Genomic DNA, 26,660 nt, shown 5'->3' with positions numbered 1-26,660 from the left:
GTTAGTAGACGTTATGTCACTGAGTGGTAACTATCAGTGTCCCCTATGTGCAGGATCTGGAGGTATCAGCTGGCGAGGGCTGTGTGTGGGAGGAGTTAGTAGGCGTTATGTCATGTGACATCAGCTGAGTGGTAACTGTCTGTATCCCCTTTGTGCAGGCTGCAGGATCTGGAGGTATCAGCTGGCGAGGGCTGTGTGTGGGAGGAGTTAGTAGGCGTTATGTCATGTGACATCAGCTGAGTGGTAACTGTCTGTATCCCCTATGTGCAGGCTGCAGGATCTGGAGGTATCAGCTGGCGAGGGCTGTGTGTGGGAGGGGTTAGTAGACGTTATGTCACTGAGTGGTAACTATCAGTGTCCCCTATGTGCAGGATCTGGAGGTATCAGCTGGCGAGGGCTGTGTGTGGGAGGGGTTAGTAGACGTTATGTCATGTGACATCAGCTGAGTGGTGACTGTGCATCCCCTGTGTGCAGGATCTGGAGGTATCAGCTGGCGAGGGCTGTGTGTGGGAGGGGTTAGTAGGCGTTATGTCATGTGACATCAGCTGAGTGGTAACTGTCTGTATCCCCTATGTGCAGGCTGCAGGATCTGGAGGTATCAGCTGGCGAGGGCTGTGTGTGGGAGGGGTTAGTAGGCGTTATGTCATGTGACATCAGCTGAGTGGTAACTGTCTGTATCCCCTATGTGCAGGCTGCAGGATCTGGAGGTATCAGCTGGCGAGGGCTGTGTGTGGGAGGGGTTAGTAGGCGTTATGTCATGTGACATCAGCTGAGTGGTAACTGTCTGTATCCCCTATGTGCAGGCTGCAGGATCTGGAGGTGCAGTACAAGAGGGAGAAGGAGGAAGCTGATCTTACTCTGGAGCAGCAGAGACTGGTAAGACTGGAGTATTCGTGTATCTATGGTGAAAAATGTGCCCTAAAATGGTTGCTTACCTTGGTAGAGGGATAATCCCGAGGCTTCCCCCACCACCGATCCAGTGCTGGGAACCCCCAAACCACCTCAGCAAGGGCTTGTCCAGAGCAGCGCCCCCATCCGTGATCTAGCACAACTGTGCAGTAGTGTGGAGCCGCTTGGCCTTTTCCCCTGAGCCTGATAGACTCCGTGCTACTGCACTGCTGCTGCACAGACCCAAGCCACACCTGCACAATGGCACTGCTGCTGCACAGACCCAAGCCACACCCGCACAATGGCACTGCTGCTGCACAGACCCAAGCCACACCTACACAATGGCACTGAGCCGCTGCTGCACAGACCCAAGCCACACCCGCACAATGGCACTGCTGCTGCACAGACCCAAGCCACACCTACACAATGGCACTGAGCCGCTGCTGCACAGACCCAAGCCACACCTACACAATGGCACTGCTGCTGCACAGACCCAAGCCACACCTACACAATGACACTGAGCCGCTGCTGCACAGACCCAAGCCACACCCACACAATGGCACTGCTGCTGCACAGACCCAAGCCACACCCACACAATGGCACTGCTGCTGCACAGACCCAAGTCACACCTACACAATGACACTGAGCCGCTGCTGCACAGACCCAAGCCACACCTACAAAATGGCACTGAGCCGCTGCTGCACAGACCCAAGCCACACCTACACAATGACACTGAGCCGCTGCTGCACAGACCCAACCCACACCCGCACAATGGCACTGCTGCTGCACAGACCCAAGCCACACCTACACAATGACACTGAGCCGCTGCTGCACAGACCCAAGCCACACCCGCACAATGGCACTGAGCCGCTGCTGCACAGACCCAACCCACACCCGCACAATGGCACTGCTGCTGCACAGACCCAAGCCACACCTACACAATGGCACTGAGCCGCTGCTGCACAGACCCAAGCCACACCTACACAATGACACTGAGCCGCTGCTGCACAGACCCAAGTCACACCTACACAATGACACTGAGCCGCTGCTGCACAGACCCAAGCCACACCTACACAATCACACTGAGCCCGCTGCTGCACAGACCCAAGCCACACCTACACAATGGCACTGAGCCGCTGCTGCACAGACCCAAGCCACACCCGCACAATGGCACTGAGCCGCTGCTGCACAGACCCAAGCCACACCCGCACAATGGCACTGAGCCGCTGCTGCACAGACCCAAGCCACACCCACACAATGGCGCTGCTGCACAGACCCAAGCCACACCTACACAATGACACTGAGCCGCTGCTGCACAGACCCAAGCCACACCTACACAATGACACTGAGCCGCTGCTGCACAGACCCAAGCCACACCCGCACAGTGGCACTGAGCCGCTGCTGCACAGACCCAAGTCACACCTACACAAAGACACTGAGCTGCTGCTGCACAGACCCAAGCCACAGCCACACAATGGCACTGCTGCTGCACAGACCCAAGCCACACCTACACAATGGCACTGAGCCGCTGCTGCACAGACCCAAGCCACACCTACACAATGACACTGAGCCGCTGCTGCACAGACCTAAGCCACACCCACACAATAACACTGAGCCGCTGCTGCACAGACCCAAGCCACACCTACACAATGACACTGAGCCGCTGCTGCACAGACCCAAGCCACACCCACACAATGGCACTGCTGCTGCACAGACCCAAGCCACACCTACACAATGGCACTGAGCCGCTGCTGCACAGACCCAAGTCACACCTACACAATGACACTGAGCCGCTGCTGCACAGACCCAAGCCACACCCACACAATGGCACTGCCGCTGCACAGACCCAAGCCACACCCACACAATGGCACTGCTGCTGCACAGACCCAAGTCACACCTACACAATGACACTGAGCCGCTGCTGCACAGACCCAACCCACACCCGCACAATGGCACTGCTGCTGCACACAACACTGGTCTGTGTCCCCTATGTGCAGGACCTGGAGGTACTGAGCCGCTGCTGCACAGACCCAAGTCACACCTACACAATGACACTGAGCTGCTGCTGCACAGACCCAAGCCACACCCACACAATGGCACTGAGCCCGCTGCTGCACAGACCCAAGCCACACCTACACAATGGCACTGAGCCGCTGCTGCACAGACCCAAGCCACACCCGCACAATGGCACTGAGCCGCTGCTGCACAGACCCAAGCCACACCCGCACAATGGCACTGAGCCGCTGCTGCACAGACCCAAGCCACACCCACACAATGGCACTGCTGCTGCACAGACCCAAGCCACACCTACACAATGACACTGAGCCGCTGCTGCACAGACCCAAGCCACACCTACACAATGACACTGAGCCGCTGCTGCACAGACCCAAGCCACACCCGCACAGTGGCACTGAGCCGCTGCTGCACAGACCCAAGTCACACCTACACAAAGACACTGAGCTGCTGCTGCACAGACCCAAGCCACACCTACACAATGGCACTGCTGCTGCACAGACCCAAGCCACACCTACACAATGACACTGAGCCGCTGCTGCACAGACCCAAGCCACACCCACACAATGGCACTGCTGCTGCACAGACCCAAGCCACACCCACACAATGGCACTGCTGCTGCACAGACCCAAGTCACACCTACACAATGACACTGAGCCGCTGCTGCACAGACCCAAGCCACACCTACAAAATGGCACTGAGCCGCTGCTGCACAGACCCAAGCCACACCTACACAATGACACTGAGCCGCTGCTGCACAGACCCAACCCACACCCGCACAATGGCACTGCTGCTGCACAGACCCAAGCCACACCTACACAATGACACTGAGCCGCTGCTGCACAGACCCAAGCCACACCCGCACAATGGCACTGAGCCGCTGCTGCACAGACCCAACCCACACCCGCACAATGGCACTGCTGCTGCACAGACCCAAGCCACACCTACACAATGGCACTGAGCCGCTGCTGCACAGACCCAAGCCACACCTACACAATGACACTGAGCCGCTGCTGCACAGACCCAAGTCACACCTACACAATGACACTGAGCCGCTGCTGCACAGACCCAAGCCACACCTACACAATCACACTGAGCCCGCTGCTGCACAGACCCAAGCCACACCTACACAATGGCACTGAGCCGCTGCTGCACAGACCCAAGCCACACCCGCACAATGGCACTGAGCCGCTGCTGCACAGACCCAAGCCACACCCGCACAATGGCACTGAGCCGCTGCTGCACAGACCCAAGCCACACCCACACAATGGCACTGCTGCTGCTCAGACCCAAGCCACACCTACACAATGACACTGAGCCGCTGCTGCACAGACCCAAGCCACACCTACACAATGACACTGAGCCGCTGCTGCACAGACCCAAGCCACACCCGCACAATGGCACTGAGCCGCTGCTGCACAGACCCAAGTCACACCTACACAATGACACTGAGCTGCTGCTGCACAGACCCACGCAACACCCACACAATGGCACTGCTGCTGCACAGACCCAAGCCACACCTACACAATGACACTGAGCTGCTGCTGCACAGACCCAAGCCACACCCAAACAATGGCACTGCTGCTGCACAGACCCAAGCCACACCTACACAACGGCACTGAGCCGCTGCTGCACAGACCCAAGTCACACCTACACAATGACACTGAGCCGCTGCTGCACAGACCCAACCCACACCCGCACAATGGCACTGCTGCTGCACAGACCCAAGCCACACCTACACAATGACACTGAGCCGCTGCTGCACAGACCCAAGCCACACCTACACAATGACACTGAGCCGCTGCTGCACAGACCCAAGCCACACCCGCACAATGGCACTGAGCCGCTGCTGCACAGACCCAACCCACACCCGCACAATGGCACCGAGCTGCTGCTGCACAGACCCAAGCCACACCTACACAATGGCACTGAGCCGCTGCTGCACAGACCCAAGCCACACCTACACAATGACACTGAGCCGCTGCTGCACAGACCCAAGTCACACCTACACAATGACACTGAGCCGCTGCTGCACAGACCCAAGCCACACCTACACAATCACACTGAGCCCGCTGCTGCACAGACCCAAGCCACACCTACACAATGGCACTGAGCCGCTGCTGCACAGACCCAAGCCACACCCGCACAATGGCACTGAGCCGCTGCTGCACAGACCCAAGCCACACCCGCACAATGGCACTGAGCCGCTGCTGCACAGACCCAAGCCACACCCACACAATGGCACTGCTGCTGCACAGACCCAAGCCACACCTACACAATGACACTGAGCCGCTGCTGCACAGACCCAAGCCACACCTACACAATGACACTGAGCCGCTGCTGCACAGACCCAAGCCACACCCGCACAGTGGCACTGAGCCGCTGCTGCACAGACCCAAGTCACACCTACACAAAGACACTGAGCTGCTGCTGCACAGACCCAAGCCACAGCCACACAATGGCACTGCTGCTGCACAGACCCAAGCCACACCTACACAATGGCACTGAGCCGCTGCTGCACAGACCCAAGCCACACCTACACAATGACACTGAGCCGCTGCTGCACAGACCTAAGCCACACCCACACAATAACACTGAGCCGCTGCTGCACAGACCCAAGCCACACCTACACAATGACACTGAGCCGCTGCTGCACAGACCCAAGCCACACCCACACAATGGCACTGCTGCTGCACAGACCCAAGCCACACCTACACAATGGCACTGAGCCGCTGCTGCACAGACCCAAGTCACACCTACACAATGACACTGAGCCGCTGCTGCACAGACCCAAGCCACACCCACACAATGGCACTGCCGCTGCACAGACCCAAGCCACACCCACACAATGGCACTGCTGCTGCACAGACCCAAGTCACACCTACACAATGACACTGAGCCGCTGCTGCACAGACCCAACCCACACCCGCACAATGGCACTGCTGCTGCACACAACACTGGTCTGTGTCCCCTATGTGCAGGACCTGGAGGTACTGAGCCGCTGCTGCACAGACCCAAGTCACACCTACACAATGACACTGAGCTGCTGCTGCACAGACCCAAGCCACACCCACACAATGGCACTGCTGCTGCACAGACCCAAGCCACACCTACACAATGACACTGAGCTGCTGCTGCACAGACCCAAGCCACACCCAAACAATGGCACTGCTGCTGCACAGACCCAAGCCACACCTACACAATGGCACTGAGCCGCTGCTGCACAGACCCAAGTCACACCCGCACAATGGCACTGAGCCGCTGCTGCACAGACCCAACCCACACCCGCACAATGGCACTGCTGCTGCACAGACCCAAGCCACACCTACACAATGACACTGAGCCGCTGCTGCACAGACCCAAGTCACACCTACACAATGACACTGAGCCGCTGCTGCACAGACCCAAGCCACACCTACACAATCACACTGAGCCCGCTGCTGCACAGACCCAAGCCACACCTACACAATGGCACTGAGCCGCTGCTGCACAGACCCAAGCCACACCCGCACAATGGCACTGAGCCGCTGCTGCACAGACCCAAGCCACACCCGCACAATGGCACTGAGCCGCTGCTGCACAGACCCAAGCCACACCCGCACAATGGCACTGAGCCGCTGCTGCACAGACCCAAGCCACACCCGCACAATGGCACTGAGCCGCTGCTGCACAGACCCAAGCCACACCCGCACAATGGCACTGAGCCGCTGCTGCACAGACCCAAGCCACACCCACACAATGGCACTGCTGCTGCACAGACCCAAGCCACACCTACACAATGACACTGAGCCGCTGCTGCACAGACCCAAGCCACACCTACACAATGACACTGAGCCGCTGCTGCACAGACCCAAGCCACACCCGCACAATGGCACTGAGCTGCTGCTGCACAGACCCAAGTCACACCTACACAAAGACACTGAGCTGCTGCTGCACAGACCCAAGCCACACCCACACAATGGCACTGCTGCTGCACAGACCCAAGCCACACCTACACAATGGCACTGAGCCGCTGCTGCACAGACCCAAGCCACACCTACACAATGACACTGAGCCGCTGCTGCACAGACCTAAGCCACACCCACACAATAACACTGAGCCGCTGCTGCACAGACCCAAGCCACACCTACACAATGACACTGAGCCGCTGCTGCACAGACCCAAGCCACACCCGCACAATGGCACTGAGCCGCTGCTGCACAGACCCAAGCCACACCTACACAATGACACCGAGCTGCTGCTGCACAGACCCAAGCCACACCTACACAATGGCACTGAGCCGCTGCTGCACAGACCCAAGCCACACCCGCACAATGGCACTGAGCCGCTGCTGCACAGACCCAAGTCACACCTACACAATGACACTGAGCCGCTGCTGCACAGACCCAAGGCACACCTACACAATGACACTGAGCCGCTGCTGCACAGACCCAAGCCACACCCGCACAATGGCACTGAGCCGCTGCTGCACAGACCCAAGCCACACCCACACAATGGCACTGCTGCTGCACAGACCCAAGCCACACCTACACAATGGCACTGAGCCGCTGCTGCACAGACCCAAGCCACACCTACACAATAACACTGAGCCGCTGCTGCACAGACCCAAGCCACACCTACACAATGACACTGAGCCGCTGCTGCACAGACCCAAGCCACACCCGCACAATGGCACTGAGCCGCTGCTGCACAGACCCACGCCACACCTACACAATAACACTGAGCCGCTGCTGCACAGACCCAAGCCACACCTACACAATGACACTGAGCCGCTGCTGCACAGACCCAAGCCACACCCGCACAATGGCACTGAGCCGCTGCTGCACAGACCCACGCCACACCTACACAATAACACTGAGCCGCTGCTGCACAGACCCAAGCCACACCTACACAATGGCACCGAGCTGCTGCTGCACAGACCCAAGCCACACCTACACAATAACACTGAGCCGCTGCTGCACAGACCCAAGCCACACCTACACAATGACACTGAGCCGCTGCTGCACAGACCCAAGCCACACCTACACAATGGCACTGAGCCGCTGCGGCACAGACCCAAGCCACACCTACACAATGGCACCGAGCCGCTGCTGCACAGACCCAAGCCACACCTACACCATGGCACCGAGCCGCTGCTGCACAGACCCAAGCCACACCTACATAATGACACTGAGCCGCTGCTGCACTGACCCAACCACCACCCGCACAATGGCACTGAGCTGCTGCTACACAGACCCAAGCCACACCTACACAATGACACTGAGCCGCTGCTGCACAGACCCAAGCCACACCTGCACAATGGCACTGAGCCGCTGCTGCACTGACCCAAGTCACACCTACACAATGACACTGAGCCGCTGCTGCACAGACCCAAGCCACACCTACACAATGACACTGAGCCGCTGCTGCACAGACCTAAGCCACACCCACACAATGGCACTGCTGCTGCACAGACCCAAGCCACACCTACACAATGACACTGAGCCGCTGCTGCACAGACCCAAGCCACACCCGCACAATGACACTGAGCCGCTGCTGCACAGACCCAAGCCACACCCACACAATGGCACTGTTGCCGCACAGACCCAAGCCACACCTACACAATGACACTGAGCCGCTGCTGCACAGACCAAAGTCACACCTACACAATGACATTGAGCCGCTGCTGCACAGACCCAACCAACACCCGCACAATGGCACTGAGCCGCTGCTGCACAGACCCAAGCCACACCCGCACAATGGCACTGAGCCGCTGCTGCACAGACCCAAGCCACACCCACACAATGGCACTGCTGCTGCTCAGACCCAAGCCACACCTACACAATGACACTGAGCCGCTGCTGCACAGACCCAAGCCACACCTACACAATGACACTGAGCCGCTGCTGCACAGACCCAAGCCACACCCGCACAATGACACTGAGCCGCTGCTGCACAGACCCAAGTCACACCTACACAATGACACTGAGCCGCTGCTGCACAGACCCAAGCCACACCTACACAATCACACTGAGCCCGCTGCTGCACAGACCCAAGCCACACCTACACAATGGCACTGAGCCGCTGCTGCACAGACCCAAGCCACACCCGCACAATGGCACTGAGCCGCTGCTGCACAGACCCAAGCCACACCCGCACAATGGCACTGAGCCGCTGCTGCACAGACCCAAGCCACACCCACACAATGGCACTGCTGCTGCACAGACCCAAGCCACACCTACACAATGACACTGAGCCGCTGCTGCACAGACCCAAGCCACACCTACACAATGACACTGAGCCGCTGCTGCACAGACCCAAGCCACACCCGCACAGTGGCACTGAGCCGCTGCTGCACAGACCCAAGTCACACCTACACAAAGACACTGAGCTGCTGCTGCACAGACCCAAGCCACACCCACACAATGGCACTGCTGCTGCACAGACCCAAGCCACACCTACACAATGGCACTGAGCCGCTGCTGCACAGACCCAAGCCACACCTACACAATGACACTGAGCCGCTGCTGCACAGACCTAAGCCACACCCACACAATAACACTGAGCCGCTGCTGCACAGACCCAAGCCACACCTACACAATGACACTGAGCCGCTGCTGCACAGACCCAAGCCACACCCGCACAATGGCACTGAGCCGCTGCTGCACAGACCCAAGCCACACCTACACAATGACACCGAGCTGCTGCTGCACAGACCCAAGCCACACCTACACAATGGCACTGAGCCGCTGCTGCACAGACCCAAGCCACACCCGCACAATGGCACTGAGCCGCTGCTGCACAGACCCAAGTCACACCTACACAATGACACTGAGCCGCTGCTGCACAGACCCAAGCCACACCTACACAATGACACTGAGCCGCTGCTGCACAGACCCAAGCCACACCCGCACAATGGCACTGAGCCGCTGCTGCACAGACCCAAGCCACACCCACACAATGGCACTGCTGCTGCACAGACCCAAGCCACACCTACACAATGGCACTGAGCCGCTGCTGCACAGACCCAAGCCACACCTACACAATGACACTGAGCTGCTGCTGCACAGACCCACGCAACACCCACACAATGGCACTGCTGCTGCACAGACCCAAGCCACACCTACACAATGACACTGAGCTGCTGCTGCACAGACCCAAGCCACACCCAAACAATGGCACTGCTGCTGCACAGACCCAAGCCACACCTACACAACGGCACTGAGCCGCTGCTGCACAGACCCAACCCACACCCGCACAATGGCACTGCTGCTGCACAGACCCAAGCCACACCTACACAATGACACTGAGCCGCTGCTGCACAGACCCAAGCCACACCTACACAATGACACTGAGCCGCTGCTGCACAGACCCAAGCCACACCCGCACAATGGCACTGAGCCGCTGCTGCACAGACCCAACCCACACCCGCACAATGGCACCGAGCTGCTGCTGCACAGACCCAAGCCACACCTACACAATGGCACTGAGCCGCTGCTGCACAGACCCAAGCCACACCTACACAATGACACTGAGCCGCTGCTGCACAGACCCAAGTCACACCTACACAATGACACTGAGCCGCTGCTGCACAGACCCAAGCCACACCTACACAATCACACTGAGCCCGCTGCTGCACTGACCCAAGCCACACCTACACAATGGCACTGAGCCGCTGCTGCACAGACCCAAGCCACACCCGCACAATGGCACTGAGCCGCTGCTGCACAGACCCAAGCCACACCCGCACAATGGCACTGAGCCGCTGCTGCACAGACCCAAGCCACACCCACACAATGGCACTGCTGCTGCACAGACCCAAGCCACACCTACACAATGACACTGAGCCGCTGCTGCACAGACCCAAGCCACACCTACACAATGACACTGAGCCGCTGCTGCACAGACCCAAGCCACACCCGCACAGTGGCACTGAGCCGCTGCTGCACAGACCCAAGTCACACCTACACAAAGACACTGAGCTGCTGCTGCACAGACCCAAGCCACAGCCACACAATGGCACTGCTGCTGCACAGACCCAAGCCACACCTTCACAATGGCACTGAGCCGCTGCTGCACAGACCCAAGCCACACCTACACAATGACACTGAGCCGCTGCTGCACAGACCTAAGCCACACCCACACAATAACACTGAGCCGCTGCTGCACAGACCCAAGCCACACCTACACAATGACACTGAGCCGCTGCTGCACAGACCCAAGCCACACCCACACAATGGCACTGCTGCTGCACAGACCCAAGCCACACCTACACAATGGCACTGAGCCGCTGCTGCACAGACCCAAGTCACACCTACACAATGACACTGAGCCGCTGCTGCACAGACCCAAGCCACACCCACACAATGGCACTGCCGCTGCACAGACCCAAGCCACACCCACACAATGGCACTGCTGCTGCACAGACCCAAGTCACACCTACACAATGACACTGAGCCGCTGCTGCACAGACCCAACCCACACCCGCACAATGGCACTGCTGCTGCACACAACACTGGTCTGTGTCCCCTATGTGCAGGACCTGGAGGTACTGAGCCGCTGCTGCACAGACCCAAGTCACACCTACACAATGACACTGAGCTGCTGCTGCACAGACCCAAGCCACACCCACACAATGGCACTGCTGCTGCACAGACCCAAGCCACACCTACACAATGACACTGAGCTGCTGCTGCACAGACCCAAGCCACACCCAAACAATGGCACTGCTGCTGCACAGACCCAAGCCACACCTACACAATGGCACTGAGCCGCTGCTGCACAAACCCAAGTCACACCTACACAATGACACTGAGCCGCTGCTGCACAGACCCAACCCACACCCGCACAATGGCACTGCTGCTGCACAGACCCAAGCCACACCTACACAATGACACTGAGCCGCTGCTGCACAGACCCAAGCCACACCTACACAATGACACTGAGCCGCTGCTGCACAGACCCAAGCCACACCTACACAATGACACTGCGCCGCTGCTGCACAGACCCAAGTCACACCTACACAATGACACTGAGCCGCTGCTGCACAGACCCAAGCCACACCTACACAATGACACTGAGCCGCTGCTGCACAGACCCAAGCCACACCTACACAATGACACTGAGCCGCTGCTGCACAGACCCAAGTCACACCCGCACAATGGCACTGAGCCGCTGCTGCACAGACCCAACCCACACCCGCACAATGGCACTGCTGCTGCACAGACCCAAGCCACACCTACACAATGGCACTGAGCCGCTGCTGCACAGACCCAAGCCACACCTACACAATGACACTGAGCCGCTGCTGCACAGACCCAAGTCACACCTACACAATGACACTGAGCCGCTGCTGCACAGACCCAAGCCACACCTACACAATCACACTGAGCCCGCTGCTGCACAGACCCAAGCCACACCTACACAATGGCACTGAGCCGCTGCTGCACAGACCCAAGCCACACCCGCACAATGGCACTGAGCCGCTGCTGCACAGACCCAAGCCACACCCGCACAATGGCACTGAGCCGCTGCTGCACAGACCCAAGCCACACCCACACAATGGCACTGCTGCTGCACAGACCCAAGCCACACCTACACAATGACACTGAGCCGCTGCTGCACAGACCCAAGCCACACCTACACAATGACACTGAGCCGCTGCTGCACAGACCCAAGCCACACCCGCACAATGGCACTGAGCTGCTGCTGCACAGACCCAAGCCACACCCACACAATGGCACTGCTGCTGCACAGACCCAAGCCACACCTACACAATGGCACTGAGCCGCTGCTGCACAGACCCAAGCCACACCTACACAATGACACTGAGCCGCTGCTGCACAGACCTAAGCCACACCCACACAATAACACTGAGCCGCTGCTGCACAGACCCAAGCCACACCTACACAATGACACTGAGCCGCTGCTGCACAGACCCAAGCCACACCCGCACAATGGCACTGAGCCGCTGCTGCACAGACCCAAGCCACACCTACACAATGACACCGAGCTGCTGCTGCACAGACCCAAGCCACACCTACACAATGGCACTGAGCCGCTGCTGCACAGACCCAAGCCACACCTACACAATGGCACTGAGCCGCTGCTGCACAGACCCAAGCCACACCTGCACAATGGCACTGAGCCGCTGCTGCACAGACCCAAGTCACACCTACACAATGACACTGAGCCGCTGCTGCACAGACCCAAGCCACACCTACACAATGACACTGAGCCGCTGCTGCACAGACCCAAGCCACACCCGCACAATGGCACTGAGCCGCTGCTGCACAGACCCAAGCCACACCCACACAATGGCACTGCTGCTGCACAGACCCAAGCCACACCTACACAATGACACTGAGCCGCTGCTGCACAGACCCAAGCCACACCTACACAATGACACTGAGCCGCTGCTGCACAGACCCAAGCCACACCCGCACAATGGCACTGAGCCGCTGCTGCACAGACCCACGCCACACCTACACAATAACACTGAGCCGCTGCTGCACAGACCCAAGCCACACCTACACAATGGCACCGAGCTGCTGCTGCACAGACCTAAGCCACACCTACACAATAACACTGAGCCGCTGCTGCACAGACCCAAGCCACACCTACACAATGACACTGAGCCGCTGCTGCACAGACCCAAGCCACACCTACACAATGGCACTGAGCCGCTGCGGCACAGACCCAAGCCACACCTACACAATGGCACCGAGCCGCTGCTGCACAGACCCAAGCCACACCTACACCATGGCACCGAGCCGCTGCTGCACAGACCCAAGCCACACCTACATAATGACACTGAGCCGCTGCTGCACTGACCCAACCACCACCCGCACAATGGCACTGAGCTGCTGCTACACAGACCCAAGCCACACCTACACAATGACACTGAGCCGCTGCTGCACAGACCCAAGCCACACCTGCACAATGGCACTGAGCCGCTGCTGCACTGACCCAAGTCACACCTACACAATGACACTGAGCCGCTGCTGCACAGACCCAAGCCACACCTACACAATGACACTGAGCCGCTGCTGCACAGACCTAAGCCACACCCACACAATGGCACTGCTGCTGCACAGACCCAAGCCACACCTACACAATGACACTGAGCCGCTGCTGCACAGACCCAAGCCACACCCGCACAATGACACTGAGCCGCTGCTGCACAGACCCAAGCCACACCCACACAATGGCACTGCTGCCGCACAGACCCAAGCCACACCTACACAATGGCACTGAGCCGCTGCTGCACAGATCCAAGTCACACCTACACAATGACACTGAGCCGCTGCTGCACAGACCCAAGCCACACCTACACAATGGCACTGAGCCGCTGCTGCACAGACCCAAGTCACACCTACACAATGACACTGAGCCGCTGCTGCACAGACCAAAGTCACACCTACACAATGACATTGAGCCGCTGCTGCACAGACCCAACCAACACCCGCACAATGGCACCGAGCTGCTGCTGCACAGACCCAAGCCACACCCACACAATAACACTGAGCCGCTGCTGCACAGACCCAAGCCACACCTACACAATAACACTGAGCCGCTGCTGCACAGACCCAAGCCACACCTACACAATAACACTGAGCCGCTGCTGCACAGACCCAAGCCACACCTACACAATAACACTGAGCCGCTGCTGCACAGACCTAAGCCACACCCACACAATAACACTGAGCCGCTGCTGCACAGACCCAAGCCACACCTACACAATAACACTGAGCCGCTGCTGCACAGACCCAAGTCACACCTACACAATAACACTGAGCCGCTGCTGCACAGACCCAAGTCACACCTACACAATAACACTGAGCCGCTGCTGCACAGACCCAAGCCACACCCACACAATAACACTGAGCCGCTGCTGCACAGACCCAAGCCACACCTACACAATAACACTGAGCCGCTGCTGCACAGACCCAAGCCACACCTACACAATAACACTGAGCCGCTGCTGCACAGACCCAAGTCACACCTACACAATGACACTGAGCCGCTGCTGCACAGACCCAAGCCACACCTACACAATCACACTGAGCCCGCTGCTGCACAGACCCAAGCCACACCTACACAATGGCACTGAGCCGCTTCTACACAGGCCCAAGCCACACCCGCACAATGGCACTGAGCCGCTGCTGCACAGACTCAAGCCACACCTGCACAATGACACTGAGCCGCTGCTGCACTGACCCAACCAACACCCGCACAATGGCACTGAGCCGCTGCTGCACTGACCCAACCAACACCCGCACAATGGCACTGAGCCGCTGCTGCACTGACCCAAGCCACACCTACACAATGACACTGAGCCGCTGCTGCACAGACCCAAGCCACACCCACACAATGACACTGAGCCGCTGCTGCACAAGGTCTCCTGCTTCCTGTGTGGGAGTGTCTGTACTTAGGCCACACCCATACATGATGAGGGGCACAATCAGAAATCCAAGAAGCTCATTTCATATCTTTCGTGGCAACTATAGAGGCCAGGTGGGCGTGGAAACCCTCTGCAACATCCACGTATCTAGTTTTGTTTTGTTTTTAATATTCTCTCTGGTACACTTTAAAGAAAGCCTGAAGCGAAAACACCCTTATGATATGATGAATTGTAGGTGCAGTACGGATAATGAATAGAACATTTGCAGCAAAGAGTCTCATTTTTATTTTCCGTTAAATAACTTTTTTTTTTTTTTTTCCCCATAACATTGCATCATTCTGTCATAGTTGCAGTTTAGAAACCACACTCTGGCCTGTATGTAATTCACCTGTTCCCCTGAGTTTTCTCCCAGGTTCACGCCTTGTCATATAATGCCTTCTACACCACCAGCAAGCAGGAAAAGACTCACATTTGATAGGACTTTTTCACCTACTATTGGGTACTTTTTTCAAATGTAAAATGCTGAAAAGTTATTTTAGGCCCGGTTCACACTTGCGGTTTTGCAAAAACCGCACCGGATGTCCGGACCGCACCGGAGCCGGATCGGACCTGAACCGTACGGTTCCTGTCCGGATCCGGTCCGGTTGCATACGGTTTCCGTGCGGTATGAACACGGTTGCGGTCCGGATCCGGATTCTAAAAGAGATAACAACCTGTATAAAAACAAAAAAAAATGTTGGGGTCTGGGAGGTCAGCAGAAGGGGGACCTGTGGAATCAGGCCCTCCGCTGTTTAGCACTCACCTCCACCTCCAACATGCTGCCAACATCTCCAGCTCGTGCTGCTCCACTCCAAAATGGTTGCCCATGTGTCCCCGATACAATATCGCCGCAACAATCCTCATAGGAAGTGGGGTAGAACATCCGGATTTTTTGCCAGTGTGTTGTGCGCTCTCCGGTTCTCATTGGTTTCCATTGGCCGGATGGTGCAGTCCGGCTCCGCCCCGGATACGGCTGCCGGAGGAGCCGGACCAAAAAATAGCGCATGTTGGAACGGACACCGGAGTCCGGATCCGGTCCGGCTCCGGTCCGGACGAAACGGACACATGTGAACCCTGGCATAGACTTACATTGCTATGCCGTGCGTCCGTTTCGTCCGGCCAGCATGCGGTGCGGCTCCGGCACGGCTATTCCGGATAGCCACCGCTAATGTGAACCGGGCCTTAAAGAGGAAATGAAAATGATCTCCTAGAAGAACACTCAGGAGAAACAGTGGATTGCATATGGGCTCCTGTCACTTAAAGGGGTTCTGTGGGGGAACCGGAGGACAAAAACCGCCACTTACCTGCAGCTTCTATCAGCCCCATGTAGCAGTAATGTCCCACGCCATCCTCCTCCGATCCGCTGTTCACCGCCGCCGGTCCAGCGCAGCACGCTGTCCAACTGCGGCTGTGCGGCCGTGCTCGCTCCCGCCCACATCGTCAGAAGCTTACTGCGCAGTACAAGAAAACTTCGTACTGCGCAGTAAGCTTCCGATGACGCAAACGAGCGATGCCGGACGAATAATGCTCGGTGCCGGCGACCGGCAGATCGGAGGACGGCGTTGGACATTACTGCTAGATGGGGCTGATAGAAGCCCCAGGTAAGTGGCGGTTTTTATCCTTAGCAAACCTTCATGAGAACTCCTTTAAGCTAAAAAACTAAGTACAAATAATGACCCTTTGAACTATCCTGCAGTAAAACCTTATCTCAAGCTGTCTCTCACTGTTTTCTGCCGTTTTAAAGAGAACCAGAGACGAAGCACCCTCATGTATTTTATTACATTTATCAGTGGGAACATGACAGTAAACACTTAACATGCTTTTAGTTTTATTCTTCTCAGTCTAATCTATCTGTTATCAACTGTGATAAGAATCCACCAACTGATTCAGTCTAGGTTTGACCTGGAATCATTATAGCTGAGTCACACTTCTGTGGAGTCTTTTCAAGCCTTAAGGTAGCCATACACTGGTCGATTTGCCATCAGATTCGACCAACAGACAGATCCCTATCTGATCGAATCTGATCAGAGAGGGATCGTATGGCTACCTTTACTGCAAACAGATTGTGAACCGATTTCAGCCTGAAACCGTTCACAATCTGTGGTGGTGGTGGTGCTGCCGCCGCTTCCCCCCCCATCCAGCATACATTACCTGTTCCGCCGGCACGTGTCCCGGGTCTCCGCTCTGGTCTGGTCTCCGGCATGCTTCCCTTCTTCCTGTCTGGGGGAAGTTTAAACAGTAGAGCGCCCTCTACTGTTTAAACTTCCTGCCGGGACAGGAAGAAGGGAAGCATGCCGGAGACCAGAGCGGAGAAGAAGAGCGGAGACCCGGGACTCGCGCCGGTGGAGCAGGTAATGTACTGCAGCTCTATTGCGTCGGTAGTCGGGCACTCGAACGCCGCTAGCGATGCGCTCTTTACCCGCGGGCGATCGACGGTTATTTTCCGCACAGCGCGATCGACGGGATCGGACGGAATGGATCGAAATTCGGCGTGTAGCGCGAACGATTGGCAGCAGATTCGATCCCAGTGATCGAATCTGCTGTCGAAACGGCGGCAAATCGGGCCAGTGTATGGCCAGCTTTAGCCTGCCCCTTCTGGTTCAGCTTTCCTGCTTTGCATACTCAGAGTTCTGATGACTGGGAGGAGCTGCTCCTGCAGAAAGAAGCTCTCAAACAGACAAGTGTGGCTGTGTGATCTGTGTGCACTGACTGTACAGTCATCATGCAGTTTCTCTGTGTGCACTGACTGTACAGTCGTCATGCAGTTTCTCTGTGTGCACTGACTCTACAGTCATCATGCAGTTTCATTTTTATGAGAGACACTTCCTACAGGCAGCCACACAGCATGCCAGAATAATAAAGTTGAAAGCAGACAGATGAAAGGCTTCAGCATCAGCCCTGCTTGTCTATAGTTTCATATAGCCTAGACAGCACATCCAGAACCGCTCATAACCTGGAAGCAGAAGGGATATGAGCCGGCGGCCATATTGGATTTTTCCTGGAGCAATAATGGATAAAAAACACTAAAAAAGGCACACCAGAGTGGCGAAATTATCAGGTAGAGCATTTATTCTTTACAAGCTATCGACCGATAAGTTTATTTTGTGTGAAATGTTAATTTCTGGTTCCCTTTAATTTTAGAAAACAAAGACTGTATTTGACCCAGGGGGAGCAGTAGCTCAGAGAAGCTCTTTTGCACAGATCACTGAAGTGTTTTTTTTTGTTTTTGTTTTTTTTTAACTCTGTACTGGAAAACAATATGGCTCTTTTCTTTGCTACGAATGTTCTATTTTGTATGCCTAATACTCACAATGAGATTTACTGCCAGATAGACTATTTCCAGCATACCCGATCTGATTTCCGATGGATTTTCGATCGATTTTCTGTTCATTTTTATGGAAAATTGTTTGTAATTCAGATCATAATGCTGGAAATAGTCGACCTGGCAGTAAATCTGCCAGAAATTCTCATTGTGTGTATTGGGCATTACCTGTACTACACATACAATTGTATCGCATGCGTTTATTTTCGCTTCAGGTTTGCTTTTAAGACAAAGCTAAAATTAGTAACACAGCCATATTACATTATCAGAGCCTAAGTTTAGCCCCACCCCAGTATAAATGCACTATTGCTTGATATAGACCCCGTAGTTCTGGTATCTCACGATTGCTGTTGCAGTGTTCTCCCCAGAAATTGTTTTCCAGCCGGGTGGCATAAAAAAGTAGCTGGGTGGGGCGAGATGAGAGAATACAGGGCTGGTGCTTCTCTGCATAAGTAAGCCAATGACAGCCGGGTGCTCACCAAAACTAGCTGGGTGGAGCACCCGGCTAAAAGGGCCTGGGGAGAACACTGCTGTTTAGCCGTATCTGGGAGATCTGAGTGACGCCTGTTCTTCTGTCTGTGCAGTATGGAGACTCGGATAGTGGCGACGACTCTGACAAGCGCTCCTGCGAGGAGAGTTGGCGCCTGATCTCGTCTCTCCGGGAGAAAGTCCCGCCTGGGAAGGTGCAGAGCATCGTACGGCGCTGCGGACTCCCCAGCAGCGGCAAGAGGCGGGAGCCCATCCGGGTGTATCAGATCCCCCAGCGGCGGCGCCTGGGCAAGGACCCCCGATTCCTCACCCCGGCAGACCTGAAGATGCAGGCCGTGAAGGAGATCTGCTACGAGGTGGCGCTCAATGACTTCAAGCACAGCAAGCAAGAGATCGAGGCCATGGCGGTCATCAAGATGAAGGAACTGTCCCGCACCTACGGCCAGCGGGACGCCAACGACAAGGAGGGCTGGAAGGCCGTGGCCAGAGACGTGTGGGAGACTGTGGGGGTGGGAGAGGAGGATGCTGGGAGTAAAGGCGGAGTCCAGGACCTGAAGGCGCACATCGATAAACTTACCGACATCCTGCAGGAAGTGAAGATGCAGAACAACATGAAGGACGAGGAGATCCGCGCACTGCGGGACCGCATGGTGAAGATGGAGCGCGTCATGCCCGTGGCGCAGGTGAGAGAACCTTCACATTCCCAATTCCTTATTTAAGGTGGCCACAAATGATCTAATTTGCCAAACGGTCGTTTACAATTTTTCGTATGAACGATCGGATATGATCGTTAGGGACCACTAATGCATAAAAATGTCCTAACCAATCTAATCAAATTAATGAAATTATCCAATTTTCGGATCGATCCCATCAATCTGATTGGTTAGGAGATTTTTGCCTACTAGTTGTCCGAAACAATTATACGAAAAATTGTTTGTAAATGATCATTTGGCAAATCTTACCATTAATGGCCACCTGTAGAGTGGGATGATACTCCATATTAACAACAACAAAATGCAATTAGAAATTTCCTATTTAGTTTACCTAGCCTGTTTTTAGTATTTGCTGTCAGATTTAGGAGAAATTGGATATGAAAAAAAATATTAAATATTTCTGCTGGTTTCCATCTTTGCCGTTTCTCTGTGATGCCAAAAGTGACATCATTTCTGCCCTTCCCCCATTCCCCCCCAGTGTGAATTTCCCCTCCCTACTGCCTCAGATTTCTGTCACTCCCACAGCAAACATAACCAAGACAACAGGCTTGCATCACTGTGTAAACTCGTCAATGGGAGGGGGGGTATTCATTTCCCTTCTGATCATAGTTTCCTTATATTATCAGAAATCGGAAGCTTTCTGCTATTTTGCATGCTGAGATAAGCACGCCTTCTAGTCACCGTTTTGCAGAGTTGTGCACGGTGGAAACAACTTCAGAATCCTCTGTGTGCCAGTCTACCAGTGGCTTTGCGGCGTCTTCGTATGCCTCCCCAGTGAGTCACATGACCCTGCCTCGGGTCATGTGACACATTGGAGCTGTGCATGGAGGACACCACAAAGCCCACTGTAAGCTGCAGGAGAGAAGACGGCGCTGTGGGGGATTCGTTAGTCGTGCCCGCTGCGCACAACTCTGCTTTTAATCTACTGGGGGGGGGTGGCTGTTGGGGTGCCGGTTGCGTGAGAAGTCAACAGCACATAACCCCTGCCTGTGCCAGATAGATGAGACGTTCTTGTACATTTCCCCTCCTAAAGTCTCCCCTCTATTAGGGAGTATCCTCTCCCCTGATCATCCATACTTGCAGTTTATGACTCCTGTTTTCTGTCTTGCACCTCCAGGATGATGCAGAAGAAGAGGAGGACTATTCGGGAGATCCATCCTTCTCTTGGGGGTTGAGCAGCGAGTCTTTGGATGCTGACAAAACGGTAAATTCCCCTGACCGTTCTCCAAAGCCTGAGCACGTGGACCGCCTCATGGATGAGAACTCGACGTTCCGGCGTGGGAGGATGAAGTGGCTGAAACAGGAGCAAACGAGGTTTCAGAACCTTCAGCAACAGCAAATAACGCGCGCTCTGAGGCGCCCCCCAGGCACTGGGAAATTCATCCCTCCGCTAGACTGCAAGCTCCGATTTCCCTTTAAGAGCAACCCCCAGCACCGCTTCTCCTGGGCCCCGGGCACCACGTACGTTGTCGAAGAACTAAACAACCCCTGGGCCGAAGAGAAACGCATAGTCGAGGACAACAGCGAGAGGCGTAACGGACGCCCCCAGAAGCGCCATGAGGAGGGCGAGCACCCGAGGCAGAGGCGGAGCTCCCTAGACGGAGGCTCCAACCGTGGAAGGAAACCTAACTACAATAACTACCGGAACAATCGTCACCATGGCGATGATGGCCCGCCACAGCCGAGGAGGCCACAAGGCCAGGAGAACGAGGGAGGGGGGCAGCACAGATTCCACCCCGCATCTCCGCAGGAGCGGCCTTACAAATACCACCCCTACACTGCCCCGCCCAGGATGCGGCGCCAAAACTCCGCCCCGGACTTGTGTGACACGGAAACCCCCATATGAGAAAGGAGGCGAGGAAGTCGCCATGCAATTGCTTTTAGGAGGATCCAAAGAACGTCGGAAGAAAGGACGAGGCATGTCGAGAGCGAGCGAGGAGGCGAAGATGAGAGAGAGAGAGACAGAGGAAAGTTACTGAGAATTCTACGCACAGCGTGTTCTGAAGGTCAAGAGAATGAAGTTTTCAGCTTTTAATTTTTTTTTCTTTTTGAACTTTTTGAAGTGTTGCCTTTTTAAGTTTTTATGTTTTTGGTTTTATTTTTTGTTTTTGTCTTTATTTTAATTTGTTTGTGTGACTGAAAAGGCGGTCATTATGGATCGCCCTGAACCAGCTGCTACGTGAGGATCACAACACTACAAGGGGGGGAGGCTGCCCTCATCTGGTCGGGGGTACTGACTAGACCTCACTGTTGCTGAAGCCATAAATGGGCACCCCCACAGGCCCGCATCTCCCCCACTGAAGGATACTGTAACCAGAGACTGTTATAAAGATCTGCACTGAGTGACGGTGGAAGGACTCTGTATGTGTGTATACATGTATTCCTAAACTACCCCAACACTAACCCTGACAAAAAACGTCCACCTTACCGCCATGTACTATTCTCTCTCCCCTCCCACAATAGTGAGATCTCCCTGCAGTAGATTGTCTCCTTCCCTCCCACAATGGTGAGATATCCCTGCAGTGGTTTGTGTTTCCTGCCCTCCCATAATAGTGAGATCTCCCTGCAGTAGTTAGTGTCTCCCCCTCCCACAATGGTGAGATCTCCCTGCAGTAGTTTGTGTCTCCTGCCCTCCCATAATAGTGAGATCTCCCTGCAGTAGATTGTGTCTCCTTCCCTCCCACAATGGTGAGATCTCCCTGCAGTAGTGTGTCCCCTCCCACATCGGTAAGATCTCCCTGCAGTAGTTTGTGTCTCCTCCCCCTCCCACAATGGTGATATCTCCCTGCAGTGGTTTGTGTCTCCTCCCCTCCCACAATGCTGAGATCTCCCTGCAGTGGTTTGTGTCTCCTCCCCTCCCACAATGCTGAGATCTCCCTGCAGTGGTTTGTGTCTCCTCCCCTCCCACAATGGTGAGATCTACTTGCAGTAGTTTGTGTCTCCTCCCCTCCCACAATGCTGAGATTTCCCTGCAGTGGTTTGTGTCTCCTCCCCTCCCACAATGGTGGGATCTCCCTGCAGTGGTTTGTGTCTCTTCCCTCTCTTGAAGGCTTTTTGTCTGGAGTGTTTCCTGTGCAGCACAGGGGGTAGTTGCAGGCAGGTATATGAGTACACACACTCTGGTATATAGCGTTGAATTGCGTGTATATATATGTATATACACAGATGTACATGTCTCGGTATGTACAGGCACGATCTGACATGAGAATATACTGTTGCACTGATGCTTTTATGAAGAATGATTGAAGTTGATAAGTGCGCTTTTTATAACATCTTAGCCCATTTTCATAGACCTGTTCATGTAAAGCAATTGAGCGTTTATAAACTGCCACCAGGGGGCATCCAGCTCAGATCACCCTGTATTTCCTGTCAGCAGACACGTGGTTTCTGTGTGTATTGAGATGATAGGATGAAGGGGGCATCCCTGGGGTCCCGTCCTGTGATTAGGAGGCAGATAATGGCATGCTGGGAGTGTTCTCTCTATCACATGCTTGGTGACGCTGCACTGTAGCCATGTGCTGTATAGAGGAGATATGAAGGGGGCATGCCTGGGGTCCTCGGGGGAGGGGCATGCTGGGAGTGTCCTCTCTATCACATGCTTGGTGACGCTGCACTGTAGCCATGTGCTGTATAGAGGAGATATGAAGGGGGCATGCCTGGGGTCCTCGGGGGGGGGGGGGGGGGGGGGGGGGGGGGGGGCATGCTGGGAGTGTCCTCTCTATCATATGCTTGGTGACGCTGCACTGTAGCTATGTGCTGTATAGAGGAGATATGAAGGGGGCATGCCTGGGGTCCTCGGGGGGGGGGCATGCTGGGAGTGTCCTCTCTATCACATGCTTGGTGACGCTGCACTGTAGCTATGTGCTGTATAAACATTATTTTTTAGGCTCCTGGCACTGAATTAACCAGGTATGAGGAAAAATGTAAACGTGTAATGGTTTGCTTTTATCACAGATGTGCACTTCATTTTAATTCCCCCCCCCCCCCCCCCCCCCCCCCCCCCCAGAGGTCACATAGGGTTGTGACATCCTCAGATGCTTAGACGTGCTGCCACAAATGCCTTAGACACTAATTCACCCAGCTGTGGCGGTAACTTCCCCTATAGTAATAGGAGTATTTCCCAATCGGAGGCCGCTGGGCGAGGGGCTGCTCCCCTTCCGGGCCGCTGGGCGGGGGGCTGCTCCCCTTCCGGGCCGCTGGGCGGGGGGCTGCTCCCCTTCCGGCCGCTGGGCGGGGGGCTGCTCCCCTTCCGGGCCGCTGGGCCGGGGGCTGCTCCCCTTCCGGGCCGCTGGGCGGGGGGCTGCTCACCTTCCGGGCCGCTGGGCGGGGGGCTGCTCACCTTCCGGGCCGCTGGGCGGGGGGCTGCTCACCTTCCGGGCCGCTGGGCGAGGGCTGCTCACCTCCCGGGCCGCTGGGCTGCTCACCTGCTGGGCTGCTCACCTCCCGGGCCGCTGGGCGAGGGCTGCTCACCTTCTGGGCCGCTGCTCTGTATTCGCAGACGAGTTTTGAAGTTCTCCAGGAGGACAGTAATTATCCCAGAATCCTTTGCTTCTTTTTTTGGCATTATGAGTCACGATGTAGGATTTGCACTGTCTGACATGAGTTACTTTCGTTCTACTTATTGATCTTGTATCTTTTGTTTTGCCTCCTTTGTTTAGGGCTGACATTTGGGCCCCTGGCTACATTGCTTTTGTTCAGTGAGAATTGGTTGATTTGTGAGGCTCAGCATGTTACTGATAGACGATGCAGAGTTTGGAGCAGTGTATACTGATAGCAAAGCAGCGGGAAGCTGCAGTATTCTGTATTCTGAGTGCAATGGATCCCCTGAGACTGTCTCCCCCTTCCTTTATGAAATAAACCACCCACTACTGCGCCATGTCTAGTTACTGCTGTTTCCATATTATTGCTCTGTAACAATGTGTGTAAATGATTGTGTCCATAAACACAACTTACCTGTCTGCCCCTCCTACTGCAGGGTGACACAGACAGAAGGGAGCTGCCAGTCTGTCCCTCCCCCTGCAGGGTGACACAGACAGAAGGGAGCTGCCAGTCTGCCCCTCCTCCTGCAGGGTGACACAGACAGAAGGGAGCTACCAGTCTGCCCCTCCTCCTGCAGGGTGACACAGACAGAAGGGAGCTGCCAGTCTGCCCCTCCTCCTGCAGGGTGACGCAGACAGAAGGGAGCTGCCAGTCTGCCCCTCCTCCTGCAGGGTGACGCAGACAGAAGGGAGCTGCCAGTCTGCCCCTCCTCCTGCAGGGTGACAGACAGAAGGGAGGTACCACTAAGCCCTTCCTCCTGCAGGGTGACACAGAATGGAGCTGCCAGTCTGCCCCTCCTCCTGCTGGGTTACACAGAAGGGAGCTGCCAGTCTGCCCCTCCTCCTGCAGGGTTATGCAGACAGAATGGAGCTGCCAGCCTGCCCCTCCTCCTGCAGGGTGACACAGACAGAAGGGAGCTGCCAGTCTGCCCCTCGACCTGCAGGGTGACACAGACAGAAGGGAGCTGCCAGTCTGTCCCTCCTCCTGCAGGGTGACACAGACAGAAGGGAGCTGCCAGTCTGCCCCTCCTACTGCAGGGTGATACAGACAGAAGGGAGCTGCCAGCCTGCCCCTCCTCCTGCAGGGTGACACAGACAGAAGGGAGCTGCCAGTCTGCCCCTCCTCCTGCAGGGTGACACAGACAGAAGGGAGCTGCCAGTCTGCCCCTCCTCCTGTGATTCAGACACTACTACAGCCAAAGATCAGTAGGACAGCCAGGCAACTGGCATCTCCTCTTACCTTGGGCTCATAAAAAAATTGATTTAGGGCTGGGTGGATCAGGTAGCCTCCAATACTGCCGCTCTCGGCTGCTCCTGTGGGCCTTGCTGGCCCACTTTCTCAGGGGAAAGAGAGCTCTCTCTTACAGTAGGGAGGCAGGGGGCGAAAGGTGTGTCTACTTCCTGCTTTCATGGAAGCAGAGATGGGGTTGAGATTCTGTGTTTACAAATTAGCGGTAAAAAAACCTCTAAGTACATACAGGGTGCATTTATCTATGCTTCCCTTCTGGCCTGCGCAAGAGTTTACGTCCACTTTAATGTCCATTATCACAAAATGTAAACAAAATAAAAAGGACTGCTACATAAGAGAAAGTAAAGGGGCCCAACACTCAGCCGATTTTCTGGCCGACCAATCGATCGCAAATCGGTTGGCCAAGCGACCGATCGCCGATTTCGATGGATTTCCATCGACCTGGCAGGGTGGAAAATTTAGGTCGATCTGATGAGATTGCTTATCAGTTTGCATTGGCCTTAATGGAAATCTGATGGCAAAAAAATGCCATCAGATCGAATTTCAATAGATTTCAAACTGAAATCAATTGGAATTCTATCCTGGTAAAAAAAATGTTCTAAAAACACATCAGATAGATCATCAGATGCATTTCTTATCTATCTGCTGCCAATCTGACGAGTGTATGGGCACCTTAAGTGTTGATAGTTAAAAATAAATGACTGTTTAGAGGAACCTGACATTCTGCAAGAGATGCTGTTACTGGGATGCCTTATTGCCAGTGGTGGGGGAGCACTAGAGTCCCCTCTCATTGAGCTGATAGTCGTCGGAGCATCCCAACAATATATACTGCTTCCACGAGCACAGTAACAACTCATCTGCTTTCCTGGAGAGATGCAGAAACAACATAGCAGCTGAAGGACCACTCTCCAGTTTCAGACAGGCACAGCAGAGGACACTCTCTGTGCTTGTGGGAGCTGTATATGTTGTTGGAATGGGCGGTCCAACGACTATCAGCTCCATGAGAGGGGACTCTCTTCTTGCATCA

The 26,660-nt window shown here is 55.5% G+C and overlaps 1 protein-coding gene across 1 annotated transcript in view; it reads left to right on the top strand.

Moving 5' to 3' along the window:
• Nucleotides 1-23,526, top strand: part of KIF1C (kinesin family member 1C) — a 38,263-nt gene extending 14,737 nt beyond the window's left edge. Inside the window, exons 10-12 of the mRNA XM_068273889.1 lie at nucleotides 804-876; nucleotides 19,229-19,816; nucleotides 20,964-23,526. Coding sequence (XP_068129990.1) covers nucleotides 804-876; nucleotides 19,229-19,816; nucleotides 20,964-21,692 — 1,390 coding nt within the window. The 3' untranslated portion in view covers nucleotides 21,693-23,526. The remainder of the gene's footprint in view (nucleotides 1-803; nucleotides 877-19,228; nucleotides 19,817-20,963) is intronic.
• Nucleotides 23,527-26,660: the final 3,134 nt, after the last annotated feature.

This window comes from Hyperolius riggenbachi, chromosome 3 (assembly GCF_040937935.1).
Source record: "Hyperolius riggenbachi isolate aHypRig1 chromosome 3, aHypRig1.pri, whole genome shotgun sequence".
NCBI classification, from domain to species: domain Eukaryota; kingdom Metazoa; phylum Chordata; class Amphibia; order Anura; family Hyperoliidae; genus Hyperolius; species Hyperolius riggenbachi.
This window is presented reverse-complemented; position numbering and strand designations above follow the sequence as displayed.